This window comes from Dama dama, chromosome X (assembly GCF_033118175.1).
Source record: "Dama dama isolate Ldn47 chromosome X, ASM3311817v1, whole genome shotgun sequence".
NCBI classification, from domain to species: Eukaryota; Metazoa; Chordata; class Mammalia; order Artiodactyla; family Cervidae; genus Dama; species Dama dama.
In genome coordinates, this window is record NC_083714.1 from 18,787,376 (window position 1) to 18,815,068 (window position 27,693).

General features: G+C 37.4%; 1 protein-coding gene across 2 annotated transcripts in view; it reads right to left on the reverse strand.

Annotated features, from left to right (window-relative positions):
* LRCH2 (leucine rich repeats and calponin homology domain containing 2) overlaps positions 1–27,693 on the reverse strand; it is a 107,394-nt gene that overhangs the window by 46,940 nt on the left and 32,761 nt on the right. For both annotated transcript variants that reach the window (XM_061136380.1, XM_061136379.1), the window contains exons 2-6: positions 27,356–27,500; positions 23,228–23,354; positions 18,795–18,900; positions 18,576–18,712; positions 9,175–9,308 (exon numbers count right to left, since the gene is read on the reverse strand). In XM_061136380.1, coding sequence (XP_060992363.1) covers positions 9,175–9,308; positions 18,576–18,712; positions 18,795–18,900; positions 23,228–23,354; positions 27,356–27,500 — 649 coding nt within the window. The remainder of the gene's footprint in view (positions 1–9,174; positions 9,309–18,575; positions 18,713–18,794; positions 18,901–23,227; positions 23,355–27,355; positions 27,501–27,693) is intronic.

Below are 27,693 nucleotides of genomic sequence, written 5' to 3' on the forward strand. Positions count from 1 at the left end.
CTAGCTTTGGTAAATTCAAAAAAATTGAAATCATTCCAGTCATCTTTTCTGACCACAATGCAGTAAGATTAGATCCCAATTGAAGGAAAAAAAACTATTAAAAATTCCAACATATGGAGACTAAATAACACGCTTCTGAATAACCAACTAATCATAGAAGAAATCAAAAAAGAAATCAAAATATGCATAGAAACGAATGAAAATGAAAGCACAACAACCCAAAACCTATGGGACACTTTAAAAGCAGTGCTAAGGGGAAGGTTCATAGCATTACAAGCTTACCTCAAGAAACAAGAAAAAAGTCAAATAAATAACCTAGCTCTACACCTAAAGCAACTAGAGAAGGAACAAATGAAGAACCCCAGGGTTAGTAGAAGGAAAGAAATCTTAAAAATGAGGGCAGAAATAAATGCAAAAGAAACAAAAGAGACCATAGCAAAAATCAACAATCTAAAAGCTGGTTTTTTGAAAAAATAAACAAAATTGACAAACCATTAGCCAGACTCATCAAGAAACAAAGGGAGAAGAACCAAATCAACAAAATTAGAAATGAAAATGGAGAGATCACAACAGACAACACTGAAATACAAAGGATCATAAGAGACTACTACCAGCAGCTCTGTGCCAATAAAATGGACAACTTGGAAGAAATGGACAAATTCTTAGAAAAGTATAAGTTTCCAAAACTGAACCAGGAAGAAATAGAAGATCTTAACAGACCATCACAAGAATGGAAATCAAAACTGTAATCAGAAATCTTCCAGCAAACAAAAGCCCAGGACCAGATGGCTTCACAGCTGAATTCTACCAAAAATTTAGAGAAGAGCTAACACCTATCTTACTCAAACTCTTCCAGAAAATTGCAGAAGGTAAACTTCTAAACTCATTCTATGAGGCCACCATAACCCTAATTCCAAAACCAGACAAAGATGCCACAAAAAAAGAAAACTACAGGCCAATATCACTGATGAACATAGATGCAAAGATTCTTAACAAAATTCTGGCAAACAGAATGCAACAACATATTAAAAAAGATGATACATCATGACCATGTGGGCTTTATTCTAGGAATGCAAGGATTCTTTAACATCTGCAAATGAATCAATGTAATACACCATATTCACAAAATGAAAGATAAAAATCATATGATTATCTAAATAGATGCAGAAAAAGCCTTTGATGAAATTCAACATCCATGTATGATAAAAACTCTCCAGAAAGCAGGAATAGAAGGAACAAACCTCAACATAATAAAAGCTATATATGACAAACCCACAGCAAACATTATCCTCAATGGTGAAAAATTGAAAGCATTTCCCCTAAAATCAGGAACAAGACAGGGGTGCCCACTCTCACCACTACTATTCAACATAGTTTTGGAAGTTTTGGCCACAGCAATCAGAGCAGAAAAAGAAATAAAAGGAATCCAGATAGAAAAGAAGGGAAACTCACACTATATGCAGATGACATGCTCCTCTACATAGAAAACACTAAAGACTCTACCAGAAAATTACTAGAGCTAATCAATGAATATAAGTAAAGTTGCAGGATATAAAATTAACACACATAATCCCTTGCATTCCTATACACTAACAATGAGAAAACAGAAAAAGAAATTAAGGAAACAATACCATTCACGATTGCAACAAAAAGAATAAAATACTTAGGAGTATATCTACCTAAATAAACAAAAGACCTATACATAGAAAACTATAAAACACTGACAAAAGAAATCAAAGAGGACACAAACAGATGGAGAAATATACCGTGTTCATGGATTGGAAGAATCAATAATGTGAAAACGTGTATACTACCCAAAGCAATCTATAGATTCAATGCAATCCCTATCAAGCTACCAACGGTATTTTTCACAGAACTAGAACAAATAATTTCAGAATTTGTATGGAAATACAAAAAACCTCGATTAGCCAAAGCAATCTTGAGAAAGAAGAATAGAACTGGAGGAATCAACCTGCCTGACTTCAGGCTCTACTACAAAGCCACAGTCATCAAGACAGTATGGTACTGGCACAAAGACAGAAATATAGATCAGTGGAACAAAATAGAAAGCCCGGAGATAAATCAACGTACCTACGGACACCTTATCTTCAACAAAGGAGACAAGAATATACAATGGAAAAAAGACAACCTTTTTAAAAAGTGGTGCTGGGAAAACCACTTGTAAAAGAAAGAAACTAGAACACTTTCTAACACCATACACCAAAATAAACTCAAAATGGATTAGAGATCTAAATGTAACACCAGAAACTATAAAACTCCTAGAGGAGAACATAGGCAAAACACTCTGCGACATAAATCACAGCAAGATCTTCTATGACCCACCTCCCAGAATATTGGAAATAAAAGCAAAAATAAACAAACGGGACCTAATGAAACTTAAACGCTTTTGCACAACAAAGGAAACTATAAGCAAGGTGAAAAGACAGCCTTCAGAATGGGAGAAAATAAGAGCAAGTGAAGAAACAGACAAAGGATTAATCTCAAAAATATACAAGCAACTCCTGCAGCTCAATTCCAGAAAAATAAATGACCCAATCAAAAAACGGGCCAAAGATCTAAACAGACATTTCTCCAAAGAAGACATACAGATGGCTAACAAACACATGAACAGATGCTCAACATCTTTCATTATCAAAGAAATGCAAATCAAAACCACAATGTGGTACCATTACACGCCAGTCAGAATGGCTGCTATCCAAAAGTCTACAAGCAATAAATGCTGGATATGGTGTGGAGAAAAGGGAACCCTCTTACACTGTTGGTGGGAATATAAACTAGTACAGCCACGATGGAGAACTGTGTGGAGATTCCTTAAAAAACTGGAAATAGAACTGCCATATGACCCAGCAATCCCTCTCCTGGGCATACACACCAAGGAAACCAGATCTGAAAGAGACACGTGCACCCCAATGTTCATCACAGCACTGTTTATAATAGCCAGGACATGGAAGCAACCTAGACGCCCATCAGCAGACAAATGGATAAGAAAGCTGTGGTACATATACACTATGGAATTTTACTCAGCCATTAAAAAGAATTCATTTGAATCAGTTCTAAAGAGATGGATGAAACTGGAGCCCATTACACAGAGTGAAGTAAGCCAGAAAGATAAAGATCAATACAGTATACTAACACATATATATGGAATTTAAAAAGATGGTAATGATAACCCTATATGCAAAACAGAAAAAGAGACACAGAAGTACAGAATAGACTTTTGGACTCTGTGGGAGAAGGCGAGGGTGGGATGTTCAGAGAGAACAGCATTGAAACAAATATACTATCAAGGGTGAAACAGATCACCAGCCCAGGTTGGATGCATGAGATGGGTGCTCAGGGCTGGTGCACTGGGAAGACCCAGAGGGATGGGATGAAGAGGGAGGCCGGAGGGGGGATTGGGATGGGGAACACATGTAAATCCATGGCTGATTCATGTCAACGTATGGCAAAAACCACTACAATATTGTAAAGTAATGAGCCTCCAATGAATAAAAATAAATGGAAAAATAAAATAAATAAAATAAATTGCATGAGCAAAAAAAACAAAAAAAAAGAACTGGACATGGAACAGCAGACTGGTTCCAAATAGGAAAAGGAGTATGTCAAGGCTGTATATTCTCACCCTGCTTATTTAACTTATATGCAGAGTACATCATGAGAAACGCTGGGCTGGAAGAAGCACAAGCTGGAGTCAAGATTGCCAGGAGTAATATCAATAACCTCAGATATGCAGATGACACCACCCTTATGGCAGAAAGTGAAGAGGAACTAAAAAGCCTCTTAATGAAAATGAAAGAGGAGAGTGAAAAAGTTGGCTTAAAGCTTAGCATTCAGAAAACTAAGATCATGGCATCTGGTCTCATCACCTCATGGGAAATAGATAGGGAGACACTGGAAACAGTGTCAGACTTTATTTTGGGGGGCTCCAAAATCACTGCAGATGGTGACTGCAGCCATGAAATTAAAAGATGTTTACTCCTTGGAAGGAAAGTTATGACCAATCTACAGAGCATATTAAAAAGCAGAGACATTACTGTGCCACCAAAGTCCCTCTGGTCAAGGCTATGGTTTTTCCAGTGGTCATGTATGGATGTGAGAGTTGGACTGTGAAGAAATATAAGTGCCGAAAAATTGATGCTCTTGAACTCTGATGTTGGAGAAGACTCTTGAGAATCCCTTGGACTGCAAGGAGATCCAACCAGTCCATCCTGAAGGAGACAAGTCCTGGGTGTTCATTGGAAGGACTGATGCTGAAGCTGAAACTCCAGTACTTTGGCCACCTCATGGAAGAGTTGACTCGTTGGAAAAGACCCTGATGCTGGGAGGGATTGGGGGCAGGAGGAGAAGGGGATGACAGAGAATGAGATGGTTGGATGGCATCACCGACTTGATGGGCATGAGTTTGAGTAAACTCCGGGAGTTGGTGATGGACAGGGAGGCCTGGCGTGCTGCGATTCATGGGGTCGCAAAGAGTCGGACACGGCTGAGCAACTGAACTGAACTGACACTATACTAAGATACATTGGTCTGTTTTAAACAGATGACAATGATAATAATAAGCTATTTGTTGAGGAATTAATAAGACATTGTGATAAATACTCTATATGCATTATTTCATTCAATCCTGACAACATCCGTATGATTGTTTTCCTTTTCACATACAAGAAAGCTAAAAACCGGAGATAATATATGACACAAGGGCATACAGTTATTAAGAGTTGGAGAAGACCTTCACGAGGATATTATGTCTGACTCCAAAAGCTGAAGATAAGTATAACTACTGCAATACCTATATAGAATAAAGAGTTTACAAAATATCAAGGAAAGATATTCTAAGTAGTAAGAACCATATAACCAAGAACATGAGTGAGAAATTAGAAAGTACATACAAGAACTTTCTATGTAATTCAATACCAGCTCTGTGTGAGAGATAAGCACCCCCAAGAGCCACAAATAAACTCTTTTGATCTGCTCTGTCCAACACAGTAGCCACTAGTCATCCTTGCCAACTGAGCATTTGTAATGTAACTAGTCCAAATTGAGACATGCTATAAATGTAAAATACACACTAGATTTCAAAGATTTACAAGAAAGTGAAATAACTCACTAGTTTTTTATGTGTAATTATATATTGAAATTTCAATTATGTAGAAGTTTTATACAGTCAGCAAAAATAAGACAGGGGCCTGACTGTGGCTCAGATCATGAACTGCTTATTGCCAAATTCAGACTTAAAATGAAGAAAGTAAGGAAAACCAGAAGACCATTCAGGTATGACCTAAATCAAATCCCTTACGATTATACAGTGGAAGTGACAAATAGATCCAAGGGATTAGATCTGATAGATTGCCAGAAGAACTATGGATAGAGGTTCAAGACACTATACAGGAGGCAGTGATCAAGACCATCTCCAAGAAAAAGAAATGCAAAAAGGCAAAATGATTGTCTGAGGAAACCTTACAAATAGCCGAGAAAAGAAGAAAAGCTAAAGGCAAAGGAGAAAAGGAAAGATATACACATCTGAATGCAAAGTTCCAAGGAATAGCAAGGAGAGGTAAGAAAGCCTTCCTCCATGATCGATGCAAAGAAATAGAGGAAAACAGTATAACGGGAAATACTAGAGATCTCTTCAAGAAAATGAGAGATACCAAGGGAACATTTCATGCAAAGATGGGCACAATAAAGGACAGAAATGTTAAGGACCTAACAGAAGCAGAAGATATTAAGAAGAGGTAGCAAGAATACACAAAAGAACTATACAAAAAAAATCTTAGTGACCCAGATTATCATGATGGTGTGATCACTCACCTACATCCAGACATCCTGCAATGCAAAGTCAAGTGAGCTTTAAGAAGCATCACTACAAACAAAGCTAGTGAATGTGATGGGATTCCAGCTAAGCCATTTCAAATCCTAAAAGATGATGTTGTGAAAGTGCTGCACTCAATATGCCAGCAAATTTGGAAAACTCAGCAGTGGCCACTGGACTGGAAAAGGTCAGTTTTCATTCCAATCCCAAAGGCAGGCAATGCCAAAGAATGCTCAAACTACAGCACAATTGCAAGCATCTCACACGCTAGCAAAGTAATGCTCAAAATTCTCCAAGCCAGGCTTCAACAGTATATGAACCAAGAACTTCCAGATGTTCAAAGCTGGATTTAGAAAAGGCAGAGGAACCAGAGATCAAATTGCTAACATCCATTGCATAAAAGAAAAAGCAACAGAGTTCCAGAAAAACATTTACTTCTGCTTTACTGACTATGCCAAAACCTTTGACTATGTAGATCACAACAAACTGTGAAACATTCTTAAAGAGATGGGAATACCAGAACACCTGACCTTCCTCCTGAGAAATGTGTATGCAGGTCAAGAAGCAACAGTTAGAACTGGACATGGAACAACGGACTGGTTCGAAATTGAGAAAGGAGTACATCAAGGCTCTATATTGTCACCCTGTATATTTCACTCATATATAGAGTTCATCACGCAAAATGCCGGGCTGGATGAAGCACAAGCTGGAATCAAGATTGCTGGGAGAAATATCAAAAGCCTCAAATATGAAGATGACACCACCGTTATGGCAGAAAGTGAAAAGGAACTGAAGAGCCTCTTGATTAAAGTGAAAGAGGAGAGTGAAAAAGTTGGCTTAAAACTTAACATTCAAAAAACTAAAATCATGGCATCTGGTCCCATCACTTCATGGCAGATAGATGGGGAGACAATGGAAACAGACTTTATTTTCAGACTTTATTGTCTTGGGCTCCAAAATCCTTGCAGATGGTGACTGCAGCCATGAAATTAAAAGACGCTTGCTCCTTAGAAGAAAAGCTATGACAAACCTAGACAGCATATTAAAAAGAGACATATAAAAAATAGTTACTTTACTGACACAGGTCTATCTAGTCAAAGCTGTGGTTTTTCCAGTAGTCATGTATGGATGTGAGTTAGACTATAAAGAAAGCTGAGTGCTGAAAAATTGATGCTTCTGCAACTGCGGTGTTGGAGAAGACTCTTGAGAGTTCTTGGACTGCAAGGAGATCAAACCAGTCCATCCTAAAGGAAATCAGTTCTGAATATTCACTGAAAGGACTGATGCTGAAACTGAAGCTTCAATACTTTGGCCACCTGATGAGAAGAACTGACTCATTTGAAAAGACCCTGATGCTGGGAAAGACTGCAGGCAAGAGGAGAAGGGGATGACAGAGGATGAGATGGTTGGATGGCATCACCAACTCGATGATAATGAATTTGAGCAAGCTCCACGTGTTGGTGATGGACAGGGAAACCTGGCATGCTGCAGGCCATGGGGTCACAAAGAGTTGGACACAACTGAGCAACTGAACTGAACTGACATATTGAAATGACATTTTTAATATATTGGGTAATGTAACATGCATTATTAAAATTAATTTATTATTTTTTAAATGGGTTACTATAACATTTAAAAATTACTAATGTGGCTCATATTGCTTTTCTGTTGGATGGCACTGCTAAATACCATCTTCCAAGTCTATCTGAATTCTTTCCACTCCTTTTCATCTCTACTGCAATAACCCTATTCTAGACCCCTTGATCTTTTGGTAGTACCACAACACCCTAAGTATTCCCTGTGTTTTCACTTGTTTGCTTCCAATGTATTCTCTCTATAGGAGCCAAAATAGTTTCTTTAAAAATAATTTAATAATGTTATCCTCCTGTTTATAATCGTCCAATGACTTCCCACTGTACTTTAAATAAAATTCAAACTTCTTACCACAGCCTCCAAAGCCCCCATATAACTTCAGCCCTGACTAACTTTCCAAAGTCAACTTGTACCACAATGCTGGTCTCCTCTCAGTTTTTATAACATACCAAGTTTCTTCCTAACTTAAGACCTTTGCACATGCCATTATTTCTGCCTGAAATGCTCTTTCCCTCACTCTTTCCACAGCTAGCTTTTCTCCTTTCAGGTCTTGACTTAAAACCTTCCCAAAGAGACACTCCCCAACCGCACTGCTGAAACATGCTGCTTCCCTTCAAAGCAGTCACCACAATTTGAAATTATGTGTGTGTGTCTGTGTTCTTGTTTTATTTAACAACTAACTCCTCCACTAGAATGTGAGCTCCATGAGGGCCGAGGACAATATGTAATTCAACAAACCCTGAATCTACTGGTAGGCACTCAACTTAAATAAATAAATGACTAACATAATGAATGTCATTACTAAAGTAATTTTGAAATAAATATAAAAGCATACTAATAAAGATTAGTATATGAATTAATTCTAATTTTTGTAGAATTGTTTGGTCTACCATCATTTATAATATTAAGCAAACTAATCTTTGGCAACTAAATGTAATGCTCAGGTGCTTAATCATTCTAAGGCAACAAAAATATTTAAGAAAAATCTTATTTTGGATTCAAGAACTTGCACTGTTAACAATAATACTTACAATGCTGGCATTTCACGTAGTCTAAACTATGCCATAAATACAATAACAAATCTTTAAATATTTTAGTCAGGGACAGTCTCCCTTTGTATAGTCTCATCCCACTCCAAATTATTTTCCATGATGGAATTATGTTTTCATAAAATCTTTCAGACCAATCTACATCTCAAGAGGACGAATTAAAAACAAAATATCAAATCTAACATTTCAAAATCTTTTGAGGAAAAAATACCAATATCAAACAGAATATCAATGATAAATCATCCCTGATCCATATAGAAATGAATAAAAAAATATCCATATAGAAATGCATCAAGAAAATGGAGGTGAAAGGTAACCACAAATGTCTTACTCTTCCACTAACTTCAGTTCAAAATTAAATTCTACTTATTACAAATGTACAGCACAGTGATCACAGAACATTAACAGTTGCCAAGTGCTGAGAAATTAGTTCTTCTGTACTAGAATGTCAGAAGTACATTTTACTTTACATTTTACTACTAAAAGCTTTAATAATAAATTTTTTGAGAAAACTCCAAATTTATTCTACTACCAGAGGTTCACTCTATGATGGTGATATTTCACTTCAGCTAATTATTGATTTTAACACTGGAGCAATCATCCTAAGTATATTCAGTTCACTCAAGATAAACAAATATCATCTATATATAGAGAGAAGACACCATCGTCATAAAATTAGAATATTACAGAATATTACATTACCTGTCTGTGAGAGGTTGGGAGGGCATTCTTTTACTCAATGATGGAAGATCCAGAGAATCTGGTTTCTTATCCATTCTGCAACATGCTTGGATATTTAAGTATTTAAATATGTGTACTTTACCTTTTAAACATATCTGTCAATAAATAATAGAGTAAGATTATAGTTCCAAATATAAAGTCATTTACCAATTTATTAATAAATTTTAATAACTTCTGAGATATAACAAATTACTCTGAGATATAACAATCATGATAGATACTTTACATATTTAAATACTTTGTACTTTGGACACTAGGTGAAAAAAATCTGACAGCACTGACAATAACTAAAACTATTGTGGTCTCTGTTCTTATTAGAAAAAACTAAGTCAATTTTTCTGTATTTCCCTGAACCATTTTGTTAAAAGCACAATGTATAAACCACTAAACAATATAAAATTTATAATTCATAAAAGTTGCCTTCACTAGAAAAAATGCTGCTGCTGCTGCTGCTGCTAAGTCGCGTCAGTCATGTCCAACTCTGTGTGACCCAAGACAGCAGCCCACCAGGCTCCTCCCTCCCTGGGATTCTCCAGGCAAGAATACTGGAGTGGGCTGCCATTTCCTTCTCCAGTGCATGAAAGTGAAAAGTGAAAGTGAAGTCGCTCAGTCATGTCCGACTCCTCGTGACCCCATGGACTCTAGCCCACCAGGCTCCTCCGTCCATGGGATTTCCCAGGCAAGAGTACTGGAGTGGGTTGCCATTGCCTTCTCCAGAAAAAATGAAAAGAAATATATTCACTGTAGTGGTAAGAACAGAAGAAAAATAAAAAAACAACCCATGTAATTCTTTAAAGTAACCTCATCAGAACCACTAAGTTTAAACACTGGAAGAAAGTTAATCAAAAGAATGCAAATACAGGATAAATTTGTTGAAAGGTGTGATGGTAAGCCACTTAAAATAAAACAAAACAAATTTTTAAATGGTAAATTCAACTAATATAATATCCAGGAAAATTATTTTCATTAGTAATAAAGAAAAAGAATAATGAGGGGGAAAATACTGTGTGAAAGAAAGTATTTTATATAAAAAGATAGACTAATGAGCAGTAGGAAAACAATAAGTTGGCTTTACAAAGGATAACTGCAGTCACCATAAATGCTATCAAATAAGTATTTCTCAAAATTTAGAATAGAAAATGTTGTTTTATGGATGCACATAACCTAGCAACACACAAAAACAATCAATAAAGAAAAAAACAATAGAAATAGCACATTAAAACGTAATTATCATTCCAGGTAGAAAGAAAAAACGGTTCTTAGATAAATCTAATAGATACCAGATCTGACCTGACCACTGAAAAATTTCATTTAAAAGGAAAATGTAAACCATTTGTGCTTTAGAATATAGATATATTACCAGTTAAAATGTATCCTATTATCCATCCAAATTTGTAAAAATTATCTATTTCCAAATTAAATGCTGATAAATCACTTTTGTAAATTTAATTTATATCATCATAATTCACATACAGCTTTAAAATTAAAGAGAATTATAAAACAGTTAACAAAAAATTAAGCCCCTGTTCCACTCCTTTCAATTTCTAAGACCCAGTCCCCACATTTAACTCTTTCAGTTGGTCTCTGCTTTTTACCTTCATATTTATAAATAACATGGTTCTAGTGGTATTTTTCATTTTTCAATTATAGATTTTATTTATCGAGGTCTTAATAAGGAACATGAGGACTTAGATTTCTTGTGTTATCACTACCACTGACATACCAGATAGATGGGCCCCAGGCTGAGCAGCTGAAATCTGTCCCCTGTGGACAGATACTTCAAGATAAAGATAATGGCAGGAACAAGGAGGAGCTGAGTCCTGCTTGAACTTGGAGAGAAGATAAAGAGACCACATATTTCTCATTCTTAAGGTCAAAGAGGCCTCTCTGACTACACATGTGCAGAAAGGTTCCTCAGTAGATCAGAGAAGGGAGGGGGCACCAGACCATAATATGCTCTTCTTCCCAGAAGCACTTGCCTTGGAATCCATCTTGGCTAAGAGATGCACACACACACACAGGGGAGGACCCTGAGTTAAACCAAATAGGAATTCAGAGCGAGGCAAAAGCAAGATGACTGGCCAAAGGAGACTTGGAAAAAGTGCCCTATATGAGTGATTTAGGGCTGGTGTGCTCCTCCCCACTTGTGGGGGGGGGGAAGCGGGGGGGTGGTGCTCGGGGTCTGCCACACACACTTTCTCTCCAGGTATGTATCTCTGCCTTGCTTCTGTCTTAAACAAACTGTTTCTCTGTGTGCTCTCCAACTTGTGTGTGTTAGTCGCTGAGTTGTGTCCAACTCTTTGCAACGCCATGGACTGTACCCCACCGGGCTCACCTGTCCATGGACTTTTCCAGGAAAGAATACTGGAGTGGGTTGCCATACCCTTCTCCAGGGGACCTTCCCCACCCAGGAATCGATCCTGGGTCTCCTGCATTGCAGGCAGATACTTTATCGATAGTCTGAGCCACCAGGGAAGTGCTGTGTCTCTAATAAAAAACTATGTACCTGTTTTTCCAGTTTTTGCCTCCTTGAAACATTCTTACTTTCAAACAAGGTCAAGAGCCAGGGAAATTTTGCTTCTAGCCTCTAGGCAGAGGTTCAATTCCTAGACAGGGAACTAAAATGTTGCTTCAAGCCACTGCTCACTGCCATCTGCATGAGATCACCACCACTATCACATATCATCAAACCACCATATTTGCATCACCAATCCCTATCAACTCATATAAACATACTTCCTTCCTCTTCAGAAGCATAACATAGTGGTTGGAACATGAAATCTGGAGTTAAGATTGCCTTGGTTTGAAACCAGGCTCCCCACATGCTAGTCATGTGACTTTGGACACGACAGGAAACAGCTACAGCTCTGTTTTCTCTTATATAAAATGAAGTATAATGACAGTACCTATTTTATAGGGTTGCTATAAGAAATGAGTGAATGCATGTAAAGCATTTTCAGTACAGTGCTTGGAGCATGGTAAGTGCCATATAAATCTTTGATATTATTACATCTATGTCACAATTTTTCATTAAATCAAAATCTTGTATTTACAACAATATGACTAAGAAAGCAGTCACAGATGAACCACAGAGGTTAGATTCATTTCCTAAGTTTTTGTTTTTCCTAAAGCGACTACTTGCCCCATTTTTCTACTTTGTTTAATTTTCTGATGTGAAGAACTGACTCATTGGAAAAGACCCTAATGCTGGGAAAGATTGAAGGCAGGAGGAGAAGGGGACGACAGAGGATGAGATGGCTGGATGGCATCACCGACTCAATGGACATGACTTTGGGTAAGCTCCGGGAGTTGGTGATGGACAGGGAAGCCTGGTGTGCTGCAGCCCATGGGGTCGCAGAGTCAGATATGACTGAGCATCTGAACTGAACTGATAATTTTCTGTGTGCCTACTACTAATTCATTCCTGACTCTGACAGAACGGCAAAATGTCTCTCCATACTGATAAATACATCAAGTCAGCTATCAACTTCTTTATTGTTTTTCTATTTTCTTTTGGGAGACAACCCTTTCCCCACCAAACTGATTGGTTGCTAGACTCTAGGTCCATGCATACCAGTCTGTCTTAGACATGAAGAATTCTTCTTAATTTGTTCCTTCATTTTGATATAGTATACCCTCTACTGGCTTTCTAGTCAAGTGTGCAGGACAGCTAAAATTTCTGAGATCTATCTTACAATTGACTGATAGTTTGACTTTACAAATTTGAGAATATTCCTTCAGTCACTGAAGGCATCATTCTAACATCTTCTAGTTCCCCATGCTGCTGCTAAGAAGTCATTCTGATTACCACCGCTATGAATGTGACCCATTTTGTCTTCATGGAAGCCTTTCAGTCTCTGTCTTTCATGTTAGAAATTATTTCTACAATGTCTAGTGATCCATGGATGTCTGTTCATTTTCAAAAGAAAAATGTTAAGAAGTCAAATGGAAGCTCTGTGTAAGAAGAAGTTTATCAATGATCAGCCCGTGTCTAGAGAACAGATCCTGACTGTACACTGCTTCAGGGGTCTGCCAATGATCAGTATACCTACAGGTCTTTTCTCATAGTTCAATCAGTCTACCAAGAGAGAAATCATCCATCCTAAGTCACACGAGAGATGCTGCAAGCATTCTGGGAGCCAAGCAAGAGAAGTGTACTGACATTCCCAACATTCAGTATATACGCATTCAGTGTTGTCAATATGGGATCTCATTCGTGTCCATAGCTGTACCTGCAGCCCCTAACTCTGGTTGAGTCTCTCTAGAGCTGTGCTATCCAATATAGTAGTCACTAGCCACATGTGGCTATTTAATCTAAGTGAAACTAAAAATGTAATAATTCAATCACACTATATACTTTCAAGTGCTCAATAGCCACTTGTGGCTACCATATAGGACAGTACAAATATAGAACATTTCCATCATTACCGAAAGTTCGAATAGAGAGCACTGCTCTAAAGACTAAACTCCAGGCTTATGCTGAGGGAAGGAATGATACTCATTTCGCTGATGAGCTGAGGAAGAGAATCTGAGAGAATCCACCTATTCCTCAGAGTAAACTCGAGGTTTCTGCTAAGGCAAAGGAGGGGAAGTCATGTAGCTGCAAACCTAAGGGCAAAATCAGTGCAAATTTAGGACTGTATTGTTGAATATATAAACAACTAGTCATGTAAAATTATTGAAATTTCAATTAATGAAAATAAAATTAAAGTGAAAATTTTGTTCCTTAGTCACACTAGCCATATATCAAATACTCAATAGTAACAGAAGAAAACAACAGAATGGGAAAGACTAGAGATCTCTTCAAGAAAATGAGAGATACCAAGGGAACATTTCATGCAAAGATGGGCACAATAAAGGACAGAAATGTTAAGGACCTAACAGAAGCAGAAGATATTAAGAAAAGGTGGCAAGAATACACAAAAGAACTATACAAAAAAGATCTTAGTGACCCAGATAACCTCAATAGTGTGTTCACTCACCTACATCCAGACATCCTGCAATGCAAAGTCAAGTGGGCCTTAGGAAGCATCACTACAAACAAAGCTAGTGAAGGTGATGGGATTCCAGCTAAGCCATTTCAAATCCTAAAAGAGGCTGCTATGAAAGTGCTGCACTCAATATGCCAGCAAATTTGGAAAACTCAGCAGTGGCCACAGGACTGGAAGAGGTCAGTTTTCATTCCAATCCCAAAGAAAGGCAATGCCAAAGAATGTTCAAACTACGGCACAATTGCAAGCATCTCACACGCTAGCAAAGTAATGCTCAAAACTCTCCAAGCTAGGCTGCAACAGTACGTGAACTGTGAACTTCCAGATGGTCAAAGCTGGATTTAGAAAAGGCAGAGGAACCAGAGATCAAATTGCCAACATCCGTTGGATCATAGAAAAAGCAAGAGAATTCCAGAAAAACATCTACTTCTGCTTCATTGACTATGCTAAAGCCTTTGACTGTGTGGATCACAACAAACTGTGAAACATTCTTAAAGAGATGGGAATACCAGACCACCTGACCTGTCTCCTGACAAACTTCCATGCAGGTCAAGAAGCAAGTTAGAAACAGACATGAAAGAGTGAACTGGTTCCAAATTGAGAAAGGAATACATCAAGGCTGTATATTGTCACCCTGCATATTTCATATATATATAGAAAGTACATCACACAAAATGCCGGGCTGGATGAAGCACAAGCTGGAATCAAGATTGCCGGGAGAAATATCAATAACCTCAGACATGCAGAAGACACCACCATTATGGCAGAAAGCGAAAAGGAACTGAAGAGCCTCTTGAGGAAAGTGAAAGAGGAGAGTAAAAAAGCTGGCTTCAAACTCAACATTCAAAAAACTAAAATCATGGCATCCAGTCCCATCACTTCATGGCAAATAGATGGGAAAACAATGGAAACAGTGACATAACTCATTTTCGTGGGTTCCAAAATCCCTGCAGATGGTGACTGCAGCCATGAAATTAAGATACTTGCTCCTTGGAAGAAAAGCTATGACATACCTAGACAGCATATTGCAAAGAAGGCAATGGCACCCCACTCCAGTACTCTTGCCTGGAAAATCCCATGGACGAAGAGCCTGGTGGGCTGCAGTCCATGGGGTCGCTAAGAGTCAGACGCGACTGAGCGACTCGACTTTTACTTTTCACTTTCATGCACTGGAGAAGGACATGGGAACCCACTCCAGTGTCCTTGCCTGGAGAATTCCAGGGATGGGGGAGCCTGGTGGGCTGCCTTCTATGGGATCACACAGAGTCAGACATGACTGAAGCTACTTAGCAGCAGTAGCAGCAGACAGCATATTGAAAAGGAGAGACATTACTTTACTGACAAATGTCCGTCTAGTCAAAGCTATGGTTTTTCTAGTAATCATGTGTAAATGTGAGAGTTGGACCATAAAGAAGTTCAGTTCAGTTCATTTCAATTCAGTCAGTCGTGTCCAACTCTTTGCAACCCCACTGACTGCAGCACGCCAGGCTTCCCTGTCCGTCACCGACTCCCGGAGCTTGCTCAAACTCATGTCCACTGAGTCGGAGATGTCATCCAACCATATCATCCTCTGTCGTCCCCTTCTCCTCCTGCCTTCAATCTTTCCCAGCATCAGGGTCTTTCCAAATGAGTCAGCTCTTTGCATGAGGTAGCCAAAGTATTGGCGTTTCAGCTTCAACATTAGTCCTTCCAATGAGTATTCAGGACTGATTTCCTTTAGGATTGACTGGTTGGATCTCCTTGCAGCCCAAGGGACTCTCAAGAGTCTCTCCAACACCACAGTTCAAAAGCATCAATTCTTCAGCGCTCAGCTTTCTTTATAGTTCAACTCTCACATCCATACATGACTGCTTGAAAAGCAGCCTTGACTAGACAGACCTTTGTGGACAAATTAATGTCTCTGCTTTTTAATATGCTGTCTAGTTTGGTCATAAATTTCCTTCCAAGGAGCAAACGTCTTTTAATTTCATGGCTGCAATCACCATCTGCAGTGATTTTAGAGCCCAAGAAAATAAAGTCAGCCACTGTTTCCACTGTTTCCCATATATTTCCCATGAAGTGATGGGACTGAATGCCATAATCTTAGTTTTCTGAATGTTGAGTTCTAAGCCAACTTTTTCACTCCCTCTTTCACTTTCATCAAGAGGCTCTTTAGTTCCTCTTCACTTTCTGCCATAAGGGTGGTGTCATCTGCATATCTGAGGTTATTGATATCTCTCCCAGCAATCTTGATTCTAGCTTGTGCTTCATCCAGCCCAGCGTTTCTCATGATGTACTCTGCATATAAGTTAAATAAGCAGGGTACAATATAAAGCTTTGACGTACTCCTTTTCCCGTTTGGAACCAGTCTGTTGTTGCATGTCCAGTTCTAACTGTTGCTTCCTGACCGGCATACAGATTTGTCAAGAGGCAGGTCAGGTGGTCTGGTATTCCCATCTCTTTCAGAATTTTCCACAATTTGTTGTGATCCACACAGTCAAAGGCTTTGGCATAGTCAATAAAGCAGAAGTAGATGTTTTTCTGGAACTCTCTTGCTTATTCCATGATCCAACGGATATTGGCAATTTGATCTCTGGTTCCTCTACCTTTTCTAAATCCAGCTTGAACATCTGGAAGTTCACGGCATAAAGAAGGCTGAGTGCCAAAGAACTGATGCTTTTGAACTGTGGTGTTGTAGAAGACTCTTGAGAGTCCCTTGGACAAGAAGGAGATCAAACCAGTCAATCCTAAATTAAATCAATCCTGAATATTCATTGGATGGACTGATGCTGAAGCTGAAGCTCCTATACGTGGCTACCTGATGTGAAGGGTGAACTCATCGGAAAAGACCCTGATGCTTGGAAAGACTAAAGGCAGGAGAAGTAGACAACAGAGGATGAGGTGTTTGGATGGCATCACCGACTCAATGGACTTGAGTTTCAGCAAGCTCTGGGAGATGGTGAAAGACAGTGAAGCCTGGCATGCTGCAGTCCATGGGGTCACAAAGAGTCTGACTTGACTAAGCGAATGAACCATAGTAGTGGACATCACAGATTATACAACATTTCCATTATTTAGAAAGTTCTATTCAATAGCAGAGCCTTAGATATTCTACAGACCTTCATGTTTTCAGTCTTTTATCCCTGTATTTAGTTACATGTTTCATTCAATAATCACCAAAGAAACACCCGAGCCATTCCCAAATTTAACACAGTAAAATCAACTTGCTTCTTGTTGCCTTCTCCCATAGCAGACACAGGTTTTGGGTTTCCCCATCCTGCTATGGTAGCTTCTACCAGGACTCCAGCCAGCTTTTAGTATTTGAATTTAGAAAAAAGACACTCACTTGCAATGAGTAGAATGCACCTTTGTAGGAAAAGAGAAAAAAGAAAAAAGGCAACTCTTCTGGATGTATACAAACCCAGTGCCAGGGCATACAGCTTGGAAATAGAGTACAGACTGGCATTTCACTACCATGTGCCTCCTCAATCAGATACTCTTGTGCAGTGTAAGTGGAGATCCTAGTTACCACTATTTCACCTATTTTCCATTTTCCAAAATTCTGTTGCCATCTCTCCCCTGCTGTCCTCTTCTCTCTCAATCTTTGTCTTCATGGGTTTATAGTTTAGTGTACTGCTTTATTATCATTTTAGTGGATTCCACATGAATTTAATTCTCAAACTAAAAGTCAAACCAATCAGTCCCAAAGGAAATCAACCCTGAATATTCACTGGAAGGATTGATACTGAAACTGAATCTCCAAAACTCTGGCCACCTGATGCGAAGAGCCAATTCATTTGAAAAGACCCTGATGCTGGGAAAGGTTGAAGGCAGGAGGAGAAGAGGGCAACAAAGGATGAGATGGTTGGATGGCATCACTGATTCAATGGATATGAGTGAGCAACCTCTGGGAGACAGTAAGGGACAGGGAAGCTTGGCATGCTTCAGACCATGGGGTTGCAAAGAGTCAGGCATGACTGAGTGACTGAACAAAAAAGTAGGTTTTCAACTTGAATCTTTCTGTTATGATTCCACTTATTGGTGCTAAAAATGTATTCCAATCAATCACACAACAAATCTCAAGTAAATATATATCTGAGTAGGACAGAGGTAGACAGAATCCTTAGTCGATCCTTTTAAAATAACACAAACCACCAGAATTATCAATTCACAAGCAGAAAGTTGGTATCTGGGTTATCCAAATCCTATTCTCTAGAAATGAAGCTAAACCTCCTACCAAAGTGAAAAAGCCACTTCCCAGAAAAAAACACTTTTGATAGTAATACCTCAAAAACAAACTGACTCTTAATTCTGATGCTTTTGTATTTACCAGAAACATATAATTCTGAATAAAAATAAAAGAAGCAAGTATCATTGTTTTAAATTACAAACCTGTGCTGGTGGTACTTGCAAAGGATTGTTATCCAAAATTATTACTTGTAAATGATGCAGCTTCCTGTAACAAACTGGAATTTCGGTCACTTTATTACAAGAGAAATCCAGCTTGACTAAGGGAAGATCTCCTAATTCTGTTCAGAAACAAAAATTATTTAATTAAATTCTATACAGTTATTCTCTTATTCATGTGAGTAAGAACAGTGAGCATCTTACCATCTGGTAATGCCTGAAGATTATTTCTTCTTATATTTAGCTCTCTAAGTGATTGTAATTTTCCCATTTGTTGGGGAAGAACCTGAATCTCATTGCAGCTAATATCCTAAGGAAAAAAGAAAATAAAATTATAACAAACTAATGGAGAAATAGAGATATATTTCTACTTTTTAATTAAAGCACATGGCTAATAGCAAGACACATCCAATGTCATTTCTTTAAATATGGATTATCAGGCAGATTTATATTTATGTTACATCATGAAATCAATCCAGCACAATTAACATAAATTTTTTGTGTAAAAGTGTGAGGTTGTAACTTAGTAATACATAAGTCAGCATTTTGAAAATCTCAACTAAAGACCACTCTTACCAACTAAAACCAGAAGGTGCTTTTCATTCACAGGTAAAATGAAAGAGAACTATCAATCACTGGGATAATTTGTCAATTATAGTATTGTTTGGGCTTCCCTGGTGACTCAGATGGTAAAGAATCTGCCTGCAATGCGGCAGATCTGGGTTTGATCCCTGGGTTGGGAAGACCCCCTGGAGGAGCACATGGCAACCCACTCCAGTATTCTTTCCTGGAAAATCCCCATGGACAGAGGAGCCTGGTGGGCTACAGTCCATGAGGTCTCAGAGAGTCAGACATGACTGAGTGACTAAGAACCAAAAGTAGTTGTTTTGAGATACCTGGTTGGGCAGGAGGTGAGAAAGACAAAGGATTTACAGATGTGAGCTGGAGAATCAAAGACCATGGTCAGAGTCGATTTAACAAAACCTGTTTCTATGAGGGATTACAGGTTCAAAATTTGATGGCTCACACCATAACCCAAAGACATTCTAAGAGATCTGGTCAGAACTGCCTCATGGTTACATTAAAATGCAAATCTCAATTTAAAGGTAAACAATACCACATTTCCATAATAATAGAAGAAAGGAACAGCTTAAGTTATTAAACTGTGCAGTCCTCTCCCCTTTTCTTATTATCACATCAACAGAAAGGGAAGAAGAATCTGCAAGATCTCAGGCAGAAGTCATTCTAGACACACTGCAAATAAAATTCATATTCTACTGCAACTGCCCCCAATTTCCAACTTTGACTGGAAATGACATTTAGCTTGGAAGGAAAGGCGTGGCACATACATGTATTGTTTTATCAAAAGTAAAAAAGGCAGGAGGGTAAATTCAAAAGAAGAATATTGTTGTTATTTAGTCACTGAGTCATGTCTGACTTTTGTGGGACCCCATGGACTGTAGCCTGCCAGGTTCTCCTGTCCATGGGATTTCCCAGGCAAGAATACTGGAATGGGTAGCCATCCCCTTCTCCAGAGGATCTTTCCAACCCAGAGATCAAACCCTCATCGCCTGCATTGGCAAGTGGATTCTTTACCCTGTCATCGGGGAAGCCCCTAAAGAATATTAAACAATATCTAATCATCTAACCTGTAGATTTAAAAATGTATCTACATGCCTCTTTCAAATGTATCTACATGCCATCTTCATTCAACAACAACTATTTATCAAATATGAACTATTTGCCAGGCACTGTTCTAGGTGCTGGGGACGTATCAATGAATAAAACAAACAAAAAGTCCTGCCCTCAGAGCTCCTTATGGATACTGCATTATAGCAAAGGGAGTAGATTACACAACATGCTAGAAGTGCTATGGAGGCAAAAAACAGAGCAGGGTAAAAGAAAATTGTAGTGCTAATAATATTGGGGAAGGATAGGAATTTAGATTGTTTCATAGTTAATATTTGAGCACTATTATCAGAAGTGAGAGTATGAGCCATGTGAATACAAAAGAAAGGAATATTCCAGACAGAAGGAACAATAAATGTAAAGGCTCTTAAGCAAAGCATATGTAACATGTACTAAGAACAGCAATGAATCCAGTGTAGCTAGAGAAAAGTGGGCAAGGGGAAGACTAGGATGAAGGGAAAAGTTTTGGCTTTTACTCAGAAATGTGGCCAGGTACCAGAAACTTTTAAACAGAGGTATGACAAAATCTAACTTATGTTTTGACAAAGATCACCTTAGCTATTGTATTGAGGATAGTCCAAATGACGGATAAAAAAACTTCAGAAAAACATCCATTAAAGTAGATACTATGACTCCCTCCCAAAGGTGCCTAATACTGAAGATTTCCATACAAAAAAAATAATAAAAATTTGACAGGCAGCTGCCACTTCATAGAAGAAACAAACCCAGCACAGGATACTGAACTACTCACCAACAGGTACTCTACAAAATACTCAGCTGGGATTTGAAGGCCTGAGAGTATTTCCTAGATCTAATGACAGACTTCACTATAGCCGGCTATGACATTTCTAGGATATACTGTCCTGGGAAAACATTCCAATGACAGGTAATATCCACAAATTAATTCTGTGATGTAAATTGCCAATTAAAAAAATAAAAAATAAAATTATCAATTAGCCACCCTAATGCAACCTATCCACTGTTACTGATTTTGAAAGTTGAAAGCACAATAATTTTACAGTGCTAGTAAAATAATGATTAATATGTTTTCATATTGTTTAAATAAAAATACTACACTAAATCTCAAAATCCTAAATATTTTTGAAATTTCATTTATCCAAAAACTATCTCATGTAGTATAATTTAAAACATAGGGTCAAAAACTGAATTAAAAAGAAAGAAAAAAGAAATTACAGACCCATAGAATCTCTTTTTAAAAATATTTATTTATTTGGCTGCATCCAGTCTTATTTTCAGACACAGGATCTTTATTACATCTTGCAGGATCGTCCCTTACAGTGCTCCGGCTCTCTAGTGGCATGTGGGCTTAGTTGCTCGATGGCATGTGGGATCTTAGTTCCCTGATCAAGGATGGAACCTGCATCCCTTGCATTGCAAGGTGAATTCTTAACCACTGGACCATCAGGGAAGTCCCAGAGTCATAGAATCTTAAAGGAGAATGTACATAAAATCTTTAAAAACATTAACAGTGTGCATGTCAAAGAAAGTAATGAACCCCTTGTATTATGAATTTGTTAGATCACATCTGGCATCTTCTGTTCATTTCTGAGTGTTACACTAAAAGAGACTATAATAAAAGGGAGCATTTTCAGGATAGAAATAGCTAAAAATAAAAGGTGATAAAGAATAGAAATATAGAAACTAAAAAAAGGAATAAAGGTAATAAAAATATTTAAGCCACAGAAAAACAGGTCTTAGAGTTTGGTAAAATGGAGAGTACACACACAACAAATTATAAATATTTGAAGGGAAGAAAAGTTATCATTATCTATACTTCTTCATATGATAGTCTCAAGACCAATGGATAAAAGTGATAGGGCATGTATCTTAGTTCAAAATGAGAAAGTTAACAAAATTTTGCAAAAGAGAGTTAGGGCTGCCTCAGATACACAAACACAAAGATTTGTCCACCATTGAAAATATACAACTAGATGTGTCAGGGATTCCTGCATTAGGAAGTGGTTTTATCTGATTACTTACAAGATTTCTTACAGTATTAAAATTCTGTGGTTCTATAACATAACAAGACTAAACTCAAGGAAGTTTCCCTGCATTACAACTGCATATGCTTATGAATTTTAAAAAAAGCATTCCTGAAATTTCTGTTCATTACATTCTATTTATATGTTAATTTCCCATTATAAGCTAGTACATAAGTTCCCCAAGAAAATTTTTCACCCTCCACACATAAAAAATCATATTTATGAACACTTGAAAAAAAATCTATGTATTGGAAAAGCATTACTCAAGATAAAGTAGAAAATAAAAAATAAACAGCATGTTATATTGTGTAAGATAGAAGTAACAGAAAGATGTGAAAATAGCTCACTGTTTTGAAGATTTGATTATGTTTCTCTGAGTTCATTGTCCTATAATAGCTAAAATGATATGTTCAAAGTAATTACTTTAAATTATTCCTATATTTCTACAATCAATTATATATAAAGGCCTCTTTCCATTTATCTTCACTCCAAAAGTGTTATAAAATTACATGGGGATATAGAAGAAGGTCATTTTATTAATTCTACTGCATGTAGGCATGTACTCTCTTATCTTCTCTCTCTGAAGCCTTCATTGAAGTCCTGTAAAACCTTAAAAAAAATAACCTTACCTTTTCCTGATTTAAGAGCTTTATTGTTCACAAAAAGGATAGACAATTGCTTATTTGTCTGAAACTATTTTTTAAAATTTGTAAGCAAGTCTTCTGATCTCACTAGGACTAAGGAACAACCACGGTTTTTATTGTAGTTGTGAGCTAAAAATCAGACATAAGCAAGGGTATCTTGAAATATCACTAAAGAGAACTTAGGCATATACCAAGCTTTTTTTTTTTTTTAGAGTGAAATTCCATAAAGGAATTAATCTCCCGAAATATAAAGATATGTGTTATGCACATTACATACAATAGATACAACTATTTTACTCACCAATTCCATTAAATCTTTTAACTTCCCGATTTCTTCTGGAATGGATACCAGTTTATTATTACTGAGGACCAAAACTTTAAGGGGAAGATCGAATAGGTATTTTGGCAATGTTGATAAAAGATTTCGACTGAAAAGAATAAGAAAGTCTCATTATGAGAAATAAGTCTGAAATGAAGGATGTTGAAAAAGAACAAATCACTTCAAAAGTAAGAATTTTTTACTAAATAACAACTATTATTTAATTAATGCTTACTTCATAACAGACTAATATATTTACATGCACTGTCTCATTAAATCCTCATATTAACCTAACAAGATAGGTGGTATTATCTGCATTATACAAATAAAATTAAAGGTTAAATTTGGTTAAGTCACTTGCCCAGGCACAAGCCTGCACTGTGACCTGTAATATTGTCCTACACATCACCAGCTCTCAAAACTCAAGAATTTTTTCTGAGCTAGAGAAAATTCTAACTCAGAATTCTCAGAATTCTTCCAAGCTAAAGAATTGCCAGAACCTTGCTCTCTGGTATAATTTCACTATATTCAATACCTCCACACCTCTCACTACGGGAAGGCTCCAAGGATAAATTTGCATGCACTGTGTCCAAATTTATGAAAGAATGAATAGAATTATACCTTTAAAAATATGTAGTAACCTTAACCCATTCTCTTTTGTTGCAGGTTTATGGTAGAACAGTCTACTAGCACCTTCATTTCAGCTCGTAGTTGATACAATATTCCTGTCTCTGCAGATATATTTAAATATAAGGAGAACTAACATTTGTTACTATGTAGCAGGCCATGTTCACAGCACCTCACATGAATTAACTTGACTAATCCTCACAACGACCCACTTCAGGAAGATAGATACTATCATAATGCCCATTTTACGGATGAAGAAAAAGTCTAAAAGAGATTAACTGCTCAAAGTCACAAAGCTGGTAAGTGAGAGAACCAGGATTCAAATCCAAGCGATTTGACTTTGGGTCCCTTACACTCAAACTAATTTTGGCCAAATGTGCATGCCAATGTAGACTGACCCAAACTATCCCTGCTGTAGACTAAATGCTTGTGTTCTCCCCACTCAAAACTATAATGTTGAGGCCTAATCCCCAATGTGATGGTACATGGAGGTGGGGCTTTTGGGAGGTGATTAGTGGCCTTAAAAAGAGACCCCAGAGAGCTCCCTTTCTCTTTATTCCATGTAAGGACTCAGCTAGAAGAAAGTCATCTATATAAATCAGGAAACTGGTCTTCACCAGACACTGAATCGGCTGGCACTTTGATCTTGAACATTTCAGCCCTTAAAACTATGAAAAATAAATTTCTGTTGTTCATAATCACCCAGTCTACAGTATTCTGTTATAGTGCCATGAATGGACTAAAACAATCCTACTACCAAAGTATATATAAAGTGTACCACTACATTTACACACTATCAAGCATTCATTAGCAATTTGCTATTATTTTCCTTGCTTTTCAAAGTGATATTTATAGGCTATACATAGCATTTTGTATAACATACACAGCAATAAAACTCCAGTGTTACCCCAAAAGAGGGACTTCAAGCCTTTTTGCCCCATTCAAATAGATGGGGAAACAGTGGAAACAGTGGCTGACTTTATTTTTCTGGGCTCCAAAATCACTGCAGATGGTGACTGCAGCCATGAAATTAAAAGACGCTTACTCCTTGGAAGGAAAGTTATGACCAACCTGGACAGCATATTAAAAAGCAGAGACATTACTTTGCCAAAAAAGGTCCGTCTAGTCAAGGCTATGGTTTTTCCAGTGGTCATGTATGGATGTGAGATTTGGACTATAAAGAAAGCTGAGTGCCAAAGAATTGATGCTTTTGAACTATGGTGTTGGAGAAGACTCTTGAGAGTCCCTTGGACTACAAGGAGACCCAACCAGTCCATCCTAAAGGAGATCAGTCCTGGATGTTCATTGGAAGGACTGATGTTGAAGCTGAAACTCCAATACTTTGGCCACCTGATGTGAAGAGCTGACTCATTGGAAAAGACCCTGATGCTGCAAAAGATTGAGGGCAGGAGGAGAAGGGGACGACAGAGGATGAGATGGTTGGATGGCATCACCAACTCAATGGACATGGGTTTGGGTGGACTCTGGGAGTTGGTGATGGACAGGGAGGCCTGGCTTGCTGCAGTTCATGGGGTTGCAAAGAGTCAGACACGACTGAGCAACTGAACTGACCGATAGCTTCAAAAGATGTCCAGAAACACTAGACTGGTTTAATCACATGGCACAGACTTCAATAAAAAAGGCTAATGCCCCAAGACCAGAAGTCCTAGCCAGACTGTTGGAATGTCAAATATGCTAGGTGTTTGTCACAACTCTTGCACTTTAAGGATCAAGTACAATCCTTGGGAAAGTGGCCTGTCTGGAGCACAAAGGGTCTTCCTGTGGATTCTACTGAAAAGAAACATAGTATACAGGAAGAAAGAATAAGCTAAAAATTATCTTACAAGTTTCTCAAAATCTTTTCACCAAAATAAAAAATAAATAAATAGGAAAAAGAATGGCACATACAAACTCAATCTAATCTCCCTCATACCAAGAAAGTTTAAAAATTGGTTTCTTTTCTTCCCTTAAGAAGCAGGTTTATTGAGTTAGCAGTCAGCTCTCTATTTCTTTATACATAGTTAATAATCATAAATCTTCACTTTTGACACATGTTTAGAGATAGCCAAAGAAAGCCAGTCATTAGAACAAGTGTTATTTTAATATAGTGAGTTTAAAACATTTTGTGTCTGTAAACAAAAATTACAAGTCAACTTTTAGAGATCAAAATGGGAAAGAATCACAAAAAGTTTTAGTAAAACTATTCTAAGACGTACCATAAATATTAATGTATAAATGCAATTCAATTTTTGACAAATTGCTTTTTCCATAAAATAACAAAATAAAATGATAATAAAGACAAAAAATTTAAAAATACCTCACTTTCCTCAAACCTTTCCCAAGCCAGGCCAAGGAGATTATGTACCCAGTTAGAGAAAGGAGCAACCCAAATGACCAATACCTATGGAAGGAAATTACTCTCACACATTTTAAGGTTAAAATGGTTTCAGTTAAAGTAATATGTACTGCCAGGTGACACCACTGAGGGAGATACACATAATAAATATCACATAGAAAGGAACATTATCATTTACATATGTTAATTCTATTTACTACTTCCCTATTGGAGAATTTAGACAAGTAACTTCATTAAGGAAGAAGTTTTCCCTTATAATTCAAAACATAAAACAAAAATAAGAATAAGATTCTAAAATTAAGTCACAATATACCAGTTTCCATTCACTGTCACTCATTTGGTAGGGCAATTTTTTTATTACACTTATTTAATGTTCAGTCTATTATAAAGACAGCATAAAACTAAGAATCAGAGTTCTACAGCCATACTGCTGCTTTGATTAGAATCTTGGCTCCACCAGTTGCAGTATGTGTAATTTTGAGCAAATAGTTAACCTCTGTGCTTCAGTTTCCTCATCTGCAGTGCAGGGATAATAACCACATTATCTGAAAATGTTGTGAAGATGAGATGAGGTAATACGGGTAAAGTATTTTTAACACTGCTTGGCACACGGTAAGAACTTATTATTAACATCAACTATTATCTACGCCTAACCTTCCAATAATCCCATCCCAATCTATCCATCCTTGAGGTAGCAATAAGAAGTCACAAGAGTGAAAAATATAACTCAAGAACTGTTTATTTATAATGTTCCACTTTAATTGAGGATGCTAATAAATAAACCTGTGTTGTGGTGCTATGATTTCAACAAAATATTTCTGGTCTAAAGCCATGGTACTCAAAGTGACCTAAGGACCAGCAGGCATGGGCATTACCAGAGAGTTAGAAATGCTGGCCTATGAAATCAGAATCGGCATCTGATTCCTGTGGGCACTGAAGTTTGAGAAGCACTGTTCTCAAGAACAAGACCAAAAACCTATAAAGTAATATGGACATATTGAAAATACAAATAAGATACTGTAGAGACATAGGTTACATAGCCAAACCAATTACATTCCTTTGCAACTAAAACAAATTATAACTGTATTAAAAAAACAAAATTTATTCCCCCAAAATTATTTTCTTACCTAATGTTAAGGTATGTTAACATCTGCAGGTTTTTAATGGCTTCAGGAATGATTTTGATGCAATTATGATATAAATTTAATGTTTCAAGAGGTGCAAATAACCAGACCTCGGAAGGAATTTCTGTAAAACGATTTCTTGAAAGATCTGAAAAATAAAAGTAATGTCCGCATGTCAAACATACACCTATGTTTGTGGTAATTAACAGAACTATTTACACACTTGCTGAATCACTGAGAATCCAACCAACTATTCAAAATACTGACCTTGACCTTTTGCCTTAAGGCAAAAAATATAGAGAAATATATTCATGGAAAGTCTGTTCATTAACAAACTGCAC